Raw genomic sequence first — 14,937 nt, forward strand, 5'->3', positions numbered from 1 at the left:
CAGATAGGCCTGGGGGAGGGGGAGGGCTTCCAGAGAACTCTGGACCAGCCCACAAAGAGGTCAGCTTTAAAAACTGCCCTGCCTGTAGAGATCATGATGCCATCTTTTGGTAAAAATGTTCCATTCATTCTTACTTGGCCTCACTGCCCCCAGGCAAGTCAGAAATGGCATCCGCAGAATAAGAAAGGGGGTGGGAAGTGATTGGGGGAGGTGACTAGGATCTCCAGCCACACCAAAAATTCTTCGTTGCCTCCAGGCTCAACAAGAAGAGAGGAATCAAGTCTTTTCTTGAATGAAGATTGCCGCAGTGATTAGTGTATAGGGTCTGATATTGCAAATTATTGAATTGAAACTAGTATATGGAGTGGACCTTTTCAATTACTGAATTGATGCTGGAGAGAGCATAGGACTGAGAGACTAGGAGAGTCATGGAACCCACCCAATTTTTTAAGAGGCCGGAGAAGGACTAGCACCACTCAGCAGGTTTGCAGGGACAAAAATAAAGTGTCTTCTATGATTACACCCCATGAATGCCATGTGTTCCAAGTACTAGTCATAGTGGTTTCAGATGATGAGTTACATAATCTGGGCTAGATAGAGAAGGGAGAAGAGCTTGCAGGGGTCTGATGGGAGACTAGAATTGTAGTGGGTATAAAGCCTCCAGGAGGTTAGGGTCAGAGAGTGTATTATTGGTATTTCTGACACAAAACAGTTCTGGATGAGAACACAGTCCAGAGAGTGAGCCTGGTTTGAAGCAACTGACATGCTTTGGCGCTCCAGAGCTAAGGAAAGGGATTAAAGAAGCTGAAGGCTAAATTGTTATACAGGTGCAGAAGACTTCTGGGATTCTGTCATGGCTTGGGTTGAATAGGAAGATGACAATCCAGATCCCATTTCCTACCCCTCTACTGTTCCTACCAAGATCACCAGGAAACTCCAAAGTGTCACTTCCAACAGAGGCAATGCTCATTTCTCAGCTTCCTTGTCAGTAGCATTTGACATAACTGAGCACTTCCTCATTCCTGAAACTCTTCTGCTTCAAGGATTCCACCCTTTGATTTTACTCCTTTCCTGGCCACCCCTTTTCATATTCTTCTGTTGGATCCATCTCTTGTCCTTAACCATTAAATGCTAGAGGATCTAGGGGTGCCTGGGTGGCTCAGTGGGTTAAAGCCTCTGCCTTCGGCTCAGGTCATGGTCCCAGAGTCCTGGGATCAAGCCCCGCATTGGGGTCTCTGCTTAGCAGAGAGCCTGCTTCCTCTTCTCTCTCTCTGCCTGCCTCTCTGCCTGCTTGTCAGCTCTGTCTGTTAAATAAATAAATAAAATCTTTAAAAAATAAATAAATAAATAAATAAATAAATAAATAAATAAATGCTAGAGGATCTAAAGCTCAATCATAAGAACTTTTCTGTTTACTGTCTCACTTCCTAAGAGATCTTACTCTTATGACTTTAAATACCTCTACATGGCCCCCAATATATATGTCTACCACCAACATCTCCCCAAAACTCCAGACTGTTTACTTGATATCTCTGCTTAGACATCTGTTTAACAGAGCCTTCAAATTTAACATGTCCAGAAGCAAATGTCATCCCATAAACTGATCTCCAACTAAACTTCTTCCATTCTAATAGATGGCATCATGACTGCCCAGTTGTTTAGGCAAAATATTTTGCAATCAACCTCGTCGCCTCTTTACTTAATCCCTCTGGCAAATCTTGTCAATTCAGTCTTCACTATGTAGCAGCAAACTCAGCCTGTCTCCCCTTCCCCATCACCTACCTTGGCACACACCATCATCACTATCTTTACACTTAACTCTTTGTAATCTCTTCCCCACATAGCCAGAACAATCCACTTAAACATAGATCAGATCATTACTTCTCTGCTCATTGAAGTCACCCCATGGCTCCCACCCTTCCCAGATTAAATTCCAAATCCTTGATATGAATTGCAACACGATGAGTCTAGCTCGGTCCCAGAGCTTTTCTAAGACTTTGCAAGGATATCTTAGCCAGAGCTGTCTCACTGAGCTAGGGTTATTATTTTTTTTTTTAAAGAATTATCACATTATGTCATAGAGTGGTCTTTGAAGGCATGTTTTTGGAAGATACATTTCATCACTGAAGCTGTTAATAAAATGAAAAATCTACCAGGTAGGTTCTTTCTGGATTTTAATGCTTTATGTTCTCCTTTTCTCTCAATGCTAAAATCAAACATCCTGTCTTCTGTGAAGTCTGTCTACTGGCTTCCTAATTCAGCTTCATTCTCAATATCCTACAGGGGAAAAAAAGAAAAGAAAAAGGAGAAAGCTTTGTTTTGTTTCCTTAGCTGTGTTTATACATAGTGATTGAATGGAAATTTGTGAAACTCATGTCTGTCACTACTGTGGAAGGGACAAGTCTATTAACTCACTTAAAAATATGCATATAGGGGCACCTGGGTGGCTCAGTGGGTTAAGCTTCTGCCTTCTGCTCAAGGTCAGGATCTCAGGGTCCTGGAATTGAGCCCCACATTGGGCTCTCTGCTCAGCGGGGAGCCTGCTTCCCCCCCCCCCACCCCCACCTCCGCCTGCTTCTCTGCCTATTTGTGATCTCTGTCAAATAAATAAATAAAATCTTTTTAAAAATGTATACTGTATTTAATCACTTCTAAAACCTACTTTTTTTTCCACATTTAAAGACCAAAATTGGGATGAGTCTTGAAATAATGTAATTAGAAAGCATAATTTATAAGCATTTTTTCTTTCTTGGTGGTACATAGTGTTAAATGACTCCTTGAAATTCACACTATCTTACAGTTGATTAAATACAGAGTGTAAATCTTGTGGGTTTATGTTCCTCAATACTCAGCCGCACAAGTGTAGTCCCTCATTCCGTAGTGCAGTTAATTGTTTCTACTACACTAAATTTAAATACAAACTGAGTTAGGAATGGGCATTTGCGCATTTTATCATCTGTATGAAAATCCTCCGGAACCTGCAAAGCATAATCCCAGCCCGGGTATTTCTTCAAAAGACTAGTTACTAGGGATAACCCTTCCCGCGCGCGTCTGCCCTCTCCCAGGGCGCAAGGGTCAGACCTAGGTCCCACATCCACCGCCGCACAGGTGAGCGCGCTCCGCCCGCCAGTCCAAGCCCGTCCCCCCGCACTTTCCAGGTACGAGACACGAACTCTGATTGGCCACGGGAAGGAGCTCGCCCGCAAAGCACCTTCCGAGCATGCGCGATAGGGGAGGCGCAGGCGCGACGCGGCCCGCGCATGCTCAGTACGCTGCGGTCGCACGTTTAAGCGCCCGCGCCGGTCGCGTCGGTGCCGGCTAACCAGCCGCTGACCGGCATGAAGGCCTGGGGCGTTAGGGTAACCTTCTGCTCGCTCCAGCGCCATGGAATTCCTGCGGAGCCTGAGCCGGCTGCTGCCCAGCGTCGTGGGGCTGCCCCGGCGCACGCTGTGTACTCTGGCCCGGAGCCTGACCCCTGGGGCGCGCCCCGTTGTCGTCTGCGGCCGCGCGACCCAACTCCTCAGGCAGAGCCGGGCCGCGCCCCTGTGCGCACCCCTTCGGCCCCGCGTGGCAGGTACTGCGCTCCCCGCCCCGCAGCCTGGTACGCAGGTCTTGCGGTGTCCCCAGAGCCCTGACCCGACCGCCCGACCCCACCCGGCGTGACCGTGGCTACCCCGCGCTCCGCGCAGGCCTCGGACCCGGGTCTGCCCTTGTGGCGCCCGTCCGGGAGTGCTGGTGGCCCCCAGTGCGGACCCGCCGGTGCGTAGTGACCCCTTGGGGCCCTCACGGCCTTGCCGCAGATCTCCCCGCTGGAGTGCTCTTATGGGAAGAGTCTTTTTTCTTTTTTTTTAAAGACAGGTTAACCCTTATCTAAGTGTTTTTCTTCCCAGTCTTTCCTCCTTTGCGCGTTGATGCGTTTTTCCATTTCAGTTAAGGAATGGGGAAGCACCTGTAGATGAGGCTGAACACTTGAAGGATTTCATAGTAACAGTAGCTCCTGAGAGAAATCTGTTTTCACGTACGGCGCAGCAAGCTGCAGGGGTCAGAGTAGTGGGGAGGAGGAGGAGGAATCGGCGTTAGTTATTTTTTCGCCAAATGATAAAGCATGATGATATGTTAACATTTGCACAAATGTCAGAATGTAGGTGCTCATGTTGCCCAGAAACCGGCGACATTAAAAATGTATGGCTCTCAAAAGGATTGCGCAGTTCTCAAGTTTTCTCAGTTTTATGCTCAAAAGTCTTAAGTCACGGCACCACCTTCCCCACGCTCACCAGAGAGTCTGAACTGGGGTACTCCCCAAATTCCCTCCTTTAATAACTCTTGGGAGCCCAGTTTCAGCCCATCTGCTGTTTTAAGACAAGCACTGAGATTCAGAATCCCGAAACATTGTATCTAACTTGTGGCTGATTAGCAAATGAATCTCAGTGGAAACATTTTTATCTAACTTGGGGAAAGACTAACTTGAGAAACAACAAACCTCAGATGGGACACTATATGTAATGGGAAGGAATAAGATCGGAAATGCGAATATATTTGCACATTCCATGGAGTCAGCATGATTACTTTGGAAGCAGAAAATAATTGGTAATATTTTTACACTTTCTGTCCATTGCTTTTATGTTTAGTATTTTGAATGTTTTGTCAGTAATTAAATTTATATGATTCCACTTAGAACTCACTCCAACTCAGTCTCTAATCACACTTTAAATTTTGATTTTCAAAGAAGGATTTTTCTTCATTCCAGTTCATGGGTGTCTGCACTCCAGTTCAATGGCCTATTTCATAAGTAGTCACTATGTAATGTGGAAAAGCTAATATGGAAGTAAAATCTAGGTTTCATAATTTATAGGTCAAATAATCCTAATATTGGAATGCTAAAACTGGTGGTATTTTAAGACCTATGTTTTCTAAAATACATGTACCAGTATAATTTTCATGAAGAGCCTTTTTAAATTATGCAAAAAAGATGAACATTTTCATCTCAGAACACTGTTATGCATTTGTTCATTTGACTTTGAGATACCAGTAATACTTAGAATAAAAGTGTTTGGAATCCATAAGTTGTTGTAGTACCTTGTCTAAGCCATCCTCTGCCAAATCTAACATAAAAAGCATTCCCTGCCAAATCTTAACATAATCCCTAACAGATGTTAACATTAGCAAGTAAGAGTGTTTCTTTTTCCTCTAGGAAAAGGTTTCCAAAAAATAGTGAAGTAATCTGAAGACCATATAATAGGACAGTTATATTGTAGCCATATGTTAATATCTATTGTATGATTACAGAGAATTCTCTAATTTATTCTTCAGGTGAAATGCATCGGTTTAGAACTTCCGATGTCTCTCAAGCCACTTTGGCCAGTGTAGCCCCAGTGTTTACTGTGGTGAGTATGTATGGTACATTTGATAACTTAACACGAAGTATTTCCCATACTTACTGAGTTAACTGAGTTCGACTGGTCCACCAAGATAATACTTATTTTTTGTTTTATAGTGAATCATTATACTTGTAAGTCCTTTCTTCTTTGTGTTTTGCCGAGCTAATGACCGGGATGTCCGCTAGATTCACTTAACAGTATCCTTGAAACTTTGCTATTGATTGACTGGAGGTTTTCTTTAATCCTAGAACCGGTTCAAATCACACCTCAGCACTTCCCACTCAAGATTTCCTTGTGAATTTATGTAAAGTCCTTGAAGGCTATTAGCCATAGGTGCTTGACCCTGTGCTATGCAATGTAATAAATGCAGAAGTATTTTGAAGGCAGTGAAGTGTAATTTTTAAGAGTGGATGCTTTGAAGGTTCATGATCTCTGCAACTGTCTCTGAAAAGCTTCAGGAGAAAATAAAATAAGAAATAATGTGTACCACAACCACATATTCTCGAAAGAAAAAAATTGGGCCATTGGGGCAAAATATTAGCAATATTAACAAAAATATTAGCAAAATAATTAGCATTCTAGATGAAAGTCACAGGGGAATTGGTTGTAAGATATTCTTGCAACTTTTTTGTTGGGCTTTACTTTTTTCAAAAAACAAAAAAGTTGAATTAAAAAAAGTAATGTGCTTGTTCTGAACTAGCATCCCTAAATTCAGATCTCAGCTGTGCCTCTTACTATTAACTTGGTGGACCTGAACAGGGTATGGTAACATTTTTATGCCTTTATTTTCTCATCTGTAAACTAGGGGTGATAGTGCCTACCTTATCAAATTGTTGTGAGCTGTGAATTAACTCACACTGTATGTAAAATCCTCACCCATGTAAGCGTTCAATATATATATTAGCCATCATCATCATCATTATATAGGCTTATTTACATAAGTTTATTTTCTTTATAAACTATACAAAAACATAACCTCCAGAATTACATGTGAAAGTCATCACTGTTATTCAATGTTCTAGAACATTTGGCCAGTTTGGTTAAGAATAGATTCAAATATTAAATATTGAAAGAAGATTCTTTGCAGGGGAAGTCATTGTATACCAAGAACACCTAAGAAAATTAGTTGATACTATTTGCTGTGAATTGTGTAAGACTGATGAATCAGACCTGTACCCCAGAAACAAGTAATACATAAATTTTTAAAAAAGAAAGAAAATTAGTTAATACTGTTTGAAATGAGAGCTTGCTAATCAGCTCATTCTACATGATGTTACTTTACAAGATAGACATTAAAAAAAAACAGTTTGTATGATATTTTTATCAGAAAATATCTCATTAAAGAAAAATGGTGAAGATAAATACTGAGATGCAAAAATAGTCATGTTGAGTTGAAAATGGAGCAGAGAGTGCAGAAAAGTATGACATGAATATATATGAGTAGGAAAAGTCTGGGAGGACATTCAGTAAAATACTGGTATCGTTTTTTCTAAAATTTATCTTACTTCATGTGATGTATTTTTATTTCAAATTTTCTGCAGCAGATACATTATTTGTGAAATAAATTTGAGGAAAGTTAGCCTATTACACAAAATAAAGTTTCTTTTGATATAATTTGCCTTTAACACTGATGGCTTATGGTACTCATACTGATCTTTGCTCAAGAAAAACAAGCTACAATATGCACTGTGGGGTTTTCTTCTGTTGCTGTTAACAGAGCACGCATACATTCCCATGGTAGTGACCCAGCACGTGTAACTTCAGCTATACCTTAGAGTCTTTCCGAACATGCATACTTAGTAGTAATTAATAATTAATAATTTAGTAGTAATTTAGTAGTACATTCCAGCACATATTCAAACTTGACAAGTATTCAGTACTTGTGGACAAGTAAATATATTTTCAGAAAATAAATATATTTTCTGCTTCATGTCCTCTCTTCAAAAAGCCAGAAGAGGCCTTTTCTGTAAATCTTTGTTGATTCTGCAACACTTACCAGAGAGATTTCATAGCCTCCAGTACTTAGAGTCACAGGATAAGCCACATGTGGTCTCACTCTGTTCAGAAGGCTAATGGATAGGAAATGTAAAGGACAGCATCAGGTGTTTCCTCTTCCAGAGAAGTCCTTGCAGCCATCCAGTGGCTTCTCTGGACCTTGTTTGACAGTTCAGGTACAAAGAGTTGATGTTCTTAAAGGTGGGTGTGAGTTCCACCTTAGCTTAGAATCCCTATGCCTTTTAGTGCTGCTGTCTCTTGTAATCATCTACAAGGCCCATGCAGGGTTCCTGCAAGAAACATGGCCAGTTATAAAAGCCACCCCACCGAGGCAGAAGCAGAGGGATGGCTTCCTATCTGTAATTCTTTCATAGTCTTCCTTGTCCCATGAAATCTACCAGGCATTGGGCATTTTTACCGTGAGCAATGTTGCCTAGTAACACAGCTGATACTCCTTTAAAGATTTCCGGGGGAACCAAGACAGAAAGTTAATCAAAGGTTACATTTGTCCTAGCAGAAGAAAAAGGGGTTCTTTTAACCCTTAACTCATAACCGAATTTAGCCTAAAGAAGCAGTTAAGGCTTACCTGTGCACTTCCGCGTTTGGGAGCTCTCATAATACCATAACTGGTGTAATACTATAAAGAGCATACTCATTTGGGAGAAAGTAATATTTTGTTTTTATTTTCTTTCTTCAGACAAAATTTGACAAAGAAGGAAATGTTACTTCTTTTGGTGAGTGTCTTTCATTATCTTATAAACCACTTTTTAAAAATCAGTGAATGAGTGAATCTCATGGAAATCAAGAAACTGCAGTGTTTTGAGTAGCATATTCTCTGTGTGTAGGGGTGTATTGAAAGAGATCTATCCTCTGCGTTTGTCCGCTAGTCCTAATTGGAACTGGCAACACCTGGACTGTGCATGTTCTCCCAGAATTGGTATCTGGTTTTTAACAGGAGCACTTTCTCTCTAACAGAAAGTTAAAGGAACTTTTTTAGTCTCCCTTTCCACACCCTAGTCCTCATGTACAGCTCCTGTCCACATTTGAGGCAGATTTCTGTAATACTGCTGACGTTGCGATGGCAATGAGGGACAAGACTGGAGGGACAGGGCACTAGATGGCACTCTGCTGCTGATGGTGCTTACGGACAGTGGCTTTGTAAAAGGAAACTAAGCATCACTTTACTCTCTGACCTCAGATGCAGGCTTCATTCAGATTTCCCATGAGCTTCCAGCCCCATGATCCTGTTCCTGCTGCTGCTGAGATCCTGGTGGGAAATTTGGGGTATTTTTGGCCCATGATCTCCTTCAAATGACCGTTCTACTTAGTGCTCTGTCGCAGGTGTGATTGGACACTACAACTATACCTGCTACTTTAATCACTTCTTGAGTTTCTTCATCCATTATGCTTTCTCTTGGGTAATAAGGTTAGTTTTCAGGTGGGAGAATCTAGTGAGAAAACCAACTGTCTTCTTGTTTTGTATTAGTCCAAAAACCAAGAAAATTGAATTCTCTGTTCACAGATTTAAAATACTGAAGATAGAAAACATTGGAAATGTAGTTCTTATAATCTGTATTTTTAAAAAATGACCTGTCTCTGGAGCTAGAAATTGGTATTTTAAGTTTTAATTGTGTGTGGCTGTGGTTTTTTTTACTGGTCCCAAGAGACATCTAAATGCAAAGGAATTTTATGAAGTATGAATAAGATGAAAAAAGAATTATTAGGGTTTGACCAAATTTTTATGTTTTTGAGGTAACAATGGCTATTAAAAAGACTCCTTTTGGCTTGTTTCTGGTAGTAGAAAATGATGGTGGGAGGGGTACTCTGATACTAAAGTCTTCCATTAATTGGTTTGGCCCACTTGTTTTTTTAAAAATATTTCTTTTATAGAAAAGAAGAAAACTGACTTATATCAAGAATTGGGTCTGCAAGCCAGAGATTTGAGGTTTCAGCATGTGATGAGCATCACAACCAGAAACAATAGGATTATCATGAGAATGGAGGTAAAGGGCTTTATGTCATCTACATTTCTCACTGGAGTCTTTAAAAGGTTACTTCTTAGCCATCTTGAGCAGTATACGTTAAAAGCAATTCTGTAATGAAATGGCTGTGTGAAACATAGGATACTTTATATTATAACATGTCATTATAGTGTAACTCCTCTTTCGTGGATTCTATATGTGAAAGGCATAACTGTGCTCTGTTTTATGTAGGAAAAGTTACGAGTGCAGTCTCTGTCCTTTCTCACTGCTTGAATTTGGGCTCTAGTTTCTGAAATGATAAGAGAAAGAATCATGATTTATAATAGACATGTTCAGTTGTATACAGTTACATGTCATCATAGTATAAGCTCAGCTACCAAGGACATTGTGGTTCTCCAAATAGACCAGGAATATCCCCTGAAGTTTATCACTTTAACTTAAATTTTTATTTTAACTGAAAGCTTCTTAAAATAAATTGTATCTTCCTCTGCCTACTGAGAGTAGACTATAATTTGACTTTTTGTAGTGATTAAGAATAAATTTGAACCTATGTAATTTTAGTGAGCTAAAGTCTAGGGTTCAGAAATAGTTGAGACATGGTTCTTGATGGTGTGGGCCCTGAAGTAAACATCAGACTTCCTTTCATTCCCCCCGCCCTTTTTTTTTAAAGATTTAAGATTTTATTTATTTGAGAGAGACAGAGACTGCAAGCATGAGTGGGAGGAGAGGCAGAGGAAGAAGCAGACTCCCCACTCAGCGGAGAGCCCAACATGGGGCTTGTTTCCAGGACCCTGAGAATGTGGCCTGAATCAAAGGCAGATGATTAAGCAACTGAGCCATCCAGGCACCCCTGAAACCAGTTGCATTTCTATACACTAACAATGGAGCAGCAGAAAGGAAAATTCAGAAAACTCCCATTTATAACTGTACCAAAAATAATAAAATACTTAGAAATAAACTTAACCAAGGATGTGAAAGACGTGTGCTCTGAAACTATAAAACACTGATGAAAAATTCAAGATGACTCAAAGACATGGAAAGATACTATGTGTTATGGATTGGGAGGATAAGTATTGTTAAAATGTCTGTACCGCCCAAAGCAGTCTGCAGATTTAATGTAGCCCCTATCAAAATACCAACAGCGTTTTTATTATATTTTTTAACTTTATTTATCCATTTGAGAGAGAGAGCATGAGCTGGATGAGGGGCAGAGAGAGAAGCAGATTCCCTCCCTGAGCAGGGAGCCCAACGCAGGGCCCAGTCCTGGGACTACAGGAGCATGACCTGAGCTGAAGGCAGATGCTTAACTCAGCCACCCAGGCGCCCCTAAGTTTTATTTTAATCACCAATGCTCCTCATAGCAAGTGTACTTCTTAATATCCATGATCTTTCCCCCCCATGCCCCCACCTACCTCCCCTCTGGTAACTATTAGTTTGCTCTCTATAGTCAAGAGTCAGCTTCTTGGTTTGTCTCCCTTATTCCCCCTTTGCTCCTTTGCTTTCTTTCCTAAATTCCATTTATGAGTGAAATCATCTGGTATTTGTCCTTCTGACTTACTTCGTGTAGCATTGTACTTCTAGCTCCATTCATGTCTGTGCAAATGGCAAGGTTTCATTCTTTTTTTATGTCTGAATAATATTCCATGATACACATATACTACATCTTCTTTATCCATTCATCAACCAGTAGATATTTGGACCACTTCCATATCTTGGCTATGTAAATACTGCTGCTGTAAATATGGGAGTACATCTGTCTCTTTGAATCTGTATTTTGTATTCTCTGGTAAATAACCAACAGTGCAATTGCTGGATCATAGGGTAGCTCTATTTTTACCTTTTTTTTTTTTTAAAGATTTTATTTGTTCATTTGACAGAGATCACAAGTAGGCAGAGAAGCAGGCAGAGAGGAGGGGAAGCAGGCTTCCCGCTGAGCACAGAGCAGATGCGGGACTCGATCCCAGGACCCTGAGTGCATGACCTGAGCTGAAGGCAGAGGCTTTAACCCACTGAGCCACCCAGGCGACCCTATTTTTACCTTTTTTGAGGGACCACTACACTGTTTTCCACAGTGGCTGCACTAGTTTGCGTTCCTACCAACAGTGCACGAGGGTTCCTTTTGCTCCATATGATTGGCAGCACCTATTGTTTTTTTGTTGATTTTAGCCATTCTTTGAGGTGTGAGGTGGTATCTCATCATAGTTTTGGTTCGCATTTTCCTGATAATAAGTGATAATGAGCATCTTTTCATGTGTCTTTTGTTGGCCATCTGGATATGTTCTTTGGAGAAATGTCTGTTCATGTCTTCCACCCATTTTTAATTGGATTATTTGGGTTTTGGGTGTTATATCAGTTCCTAATATGTTTTCGATACTATCTCTTCATCAGATATATCATTTGCAATAAGTTCTTCCATTCTGTAGGTTACCTTTTAGTTTTGCTGAGTATTTCCTTTGCTGTGCAGAAGCTTTATTTTTATGTAGTCCCAATAGTTTATTTTTGCTTTTGTTTCCTTACCTCGGGAGACATGTCTAGAAAGATGTTACTACAGCCAGTGTCAGAGAAATTACTGCCTGTGTTCTCTTCTAGGATTTTTGTGGTTTCGGGTCTCATATTTAGGTCTTTAATCCATTTTTAATTTATTTCTGCGTGTGGTGTAAGAAAGTGGTCCATTTCATTTTTTTGGATGAGGCTATCGGTTGTCCCAAACCATTTGTTGAAGAGACTGTCTTTTTTCCATTGAATATTTTTTCCTGCTTTGTCGAAGATAAGTTGACCAGATAGTTGTGGGTCCAGTTCTGGGTTTTCTATTCCTTTCCATCGATCAGTGTGTCTGTTTTTTGTGCTAGTACCATATTGTCTTGATGACTACAGCTTTGTAATAGAGCTTGAAGTCTGGAATTGTAATGCCCCCAGCTTTGTTTTTCTTTTTCCAGATTGTTTTGGCTATTCAGGGTCTTTGTGATTCCATACAAATTTTAAGATTGTTTGTTCCAGTCCTGGGAAAAATGCAGTTGGTATTTTGATAGGGATTGCATTAAATCTGAGATTGCTTTGGGTAATACAGAGATTTTAACAGTATTTGTTCTTCCCAACCCATGGGCGTGGAATGCCTTTCCATTTCTTCGTGTCTTCTTCAGTTTCTTTCATAAGGGTTCTCTAGTTTTCAGAGTACAGGTATTTTACTTCTTTGGTTAGGTTTATTCCTAGGTATCTTAATGGTTTTTGGTGCAGTTGTGAATAGGATTGTTTTCTTTTCTTTTTTTTTAAAGATTTTATTTATTTATTTGACAGAGATCACAAGTAGGCAGAGAGGCAGGCAGAGAGAGAGAGGAGGAAGCTTCCCAATGCAGGGCTCGATCCCAGGACCCTGAGATCATGACCAGAGCCGAAGGCAGAGGTTTAACCCACTGAGCCACCCAGGTGCCCCAGGATTGTTTTTCTTAATTTCTCTTGCTGCTGCTTAATTAATGGTGTATAGAAATATGAGAGATTTCTGTACATTGGTTTTGTATTCTGCAACTTCTGAATTCATGTATCAGCCCTAGCAGGTTTTGGTGGTCTTTAAGGGTTTTTTATATATAGTATCATGTCATCGCAAATAGTGAAAATTTTACTTCTTCCTTACCAATTTGGATGCTTATTTTCCTTTTTGTTGTCTGATTGCTGTGGCTAGCACTTTAGTGCTGTGTTGAGTAAAAGTGGTGGGGCTGGATCTTATCTTGTTCCTGATCTTAGGGAAAAAGCATAGTTTTTTGAGTATGATGTTTGCTGTGGGTTTTTCATATTTGGCCTTTTATGTTGAGGTATGTTTCCTCCACAAAGGTGGAGGGTTTTTATCATGAGTGGATGTTGTACTCGGTTGAGTGCTTTTTCTGCATCTATTGAAATGATCATAGGGTTTTTATCCTTTCTCTTGTGAACGTGATATATCACATTGAATGATTTGTGAATATTGAACCAATTTTACATCCCAAGAATAAATCCCACTTGATCGTGGCGAATGATTATTTTAATGTATTTTTAATGTATATTGAATTTGATTTGCTAGTAGTTTGTTGAGAATTTTTGCATCTGTGTTCATCAGAGATATTGGCCTTTGGTTCTGTTTGTGTGTGTGTGTGTGTGTGTGTGTGTGTGTAGTAATTTTATCTGGTTTTGGTGTCAGGATGATAGTGGCCTCATAGAATGAATCTGGAAGTTTTCCTTTTCCTTTTTTTTGAATACTTTGAGAGGAATGGATAATAATTTTTCTTTAAGCATTTGGTAGACTGCCTGTGAAGCCATCTGGTTCTGAACTTTTGTTTGTTGGGAGTTTTTTTGATTACTGATTCAATTTCATTGTTGGTAATTAATCTGTTCAAATTTTCTATCTTATCTGTTTCAGTTTGGGTATTAGTTTCTAGGAACTTACACATTTCTTCTAAGCTGTGCAGTTTGGCATAGGTTTTCCTGATATTCTCTTAAAATAGTTTGTATTTTGGGTGTTGGTTATTATTTCTCCTCTCTCATTTGATACTATTTTTGGTTCTTTCTCTTTTTTTCTTGATGAGTCTGCCAAGGGTTTATCTATTTTACTGATTTCCGCCCCCCCCCCAAGAAAACAGTTACTGGTTTCATTAATTTGTTCTATTGCGTTTTTAGTTTTTATATCATTTATTTCTGCTCTAATCTTTTTTTTTATTTTCTATTTTTGCTGGCTTTAGACTTTGCTTGTTATTCTTTTTCTAGTTCCCTTAGGTGTAAGATTAGGTTGAGATTTTTCTTGCTTCTTGAGGAAGACCTGTATTGCTATATACTTCCTTAGGACCACTTTTGCTGTATCCCAAAAGTTTAGAGCCTCTATTTTCATTTTCCTTTGTTTCCATGTACCTTTTTATATTTATTTCCTGGTTGACCCATTCATTGTTTATGAACATATATTTGTGTTCTTTCCAGATGTCTTCTTGTGGTTGATTTCTAGTTTCATAGCACTGTGGTCAGTAGAGATGTCAGTATGACTTCAGTCTTTTTTAATTTGTTGAGGCTTGTTTTGTAGACTAATATATGATCTGTTCTGGAGAATGTTCCACACACACACTTGAAAAGAACGTGTATTCTGCTCTTTTAGGATGTAATGTTCTGTATATATCTGTTAAATCCACCTGGCCCATCTGTTAATTGAAGGCATTGTTTCCTTTTTGATTTTCTGTTTAGAGGATCTGTCCCTTAATGTGAGTAGGGTGTTAAAGTCCCCTATTATTATTGTATTAGTATCATTTGCATTCTTTATGTTTTTATTCACTGGGTGCTCCCAAATAACATGTTGGGTGCATAAATATTTAAATTGTTACATCTTCTTGTTGGATTGTCCCTTATCATATACTGTTCTTCTTTGTCTCACATTATAGTCTTTTTTTTTTTTAAATTTTTATTAATAGAATGTATTATTAGCCCCAGGGGTACCGGTCTGTGAATCACCAGGTTTACACACTTCACAACACTCACCATAGCACATACCTTCCCCAATGTCCATAATGGAACCACCCTCTCTCTACCCTCCTCTTCCCAGCGACCCTGTTTGTTTTACAAGATTAAGAATC

General features: G+C 39.7%; 1 protein-coding gene across 4 annotated transcripts in view; it reads left to right on the forward strand.

The window, feature by feature from the left end:
• The first annotated feature begins 3,254 nt into the window (after nucleotides 1-3,254).
• The window catches only part of MRS2 (magnesium transporter MRS2), a 37,995-nt gene continuing 26,312 nt past the window's right edge, over nucleotides 3,255-14,937 (forward strand). For 2 of the 4 annotated variants that reach the window (XM_032341243.1, XM_032341246.1), the window contains exons 1-4: nucleotides 3,255-3,574; nucleotides 5,311-5,384; nucleotides 8,071-8,107; nucleotides 9,264-9,376. In XM_032341243.1, coding sequence (XP_032197134.1) covers nucleotides 3,385-3,574; nucleotides 5,311-5,384; nucleotides 8,071-8,107; nucleotides 9,264-9,376 — 414 coding nt within the window. In that variant the 5' untranslated portion in view covers nucleotides 3,255-3,384. The other 2 variants (XM_032341244.1, XM_032341245.1) reach the window with 2 other exon arrangements.

This window comes from Mustela erminea, chromosome 4 (assembly GCF_009829155.1).
Source record: "Mustela erminea isolate mMusErm1 chromosome 4, mMusErm1.Pri, whole genome shotgun sequence".
NCBI classification, from domain to species: domain Eukaryota; kingdom Metazoa; phylum Chordata; class Mammalia; order Carnivora; family Mustelidae; genus Mustela; species Mustela erminea.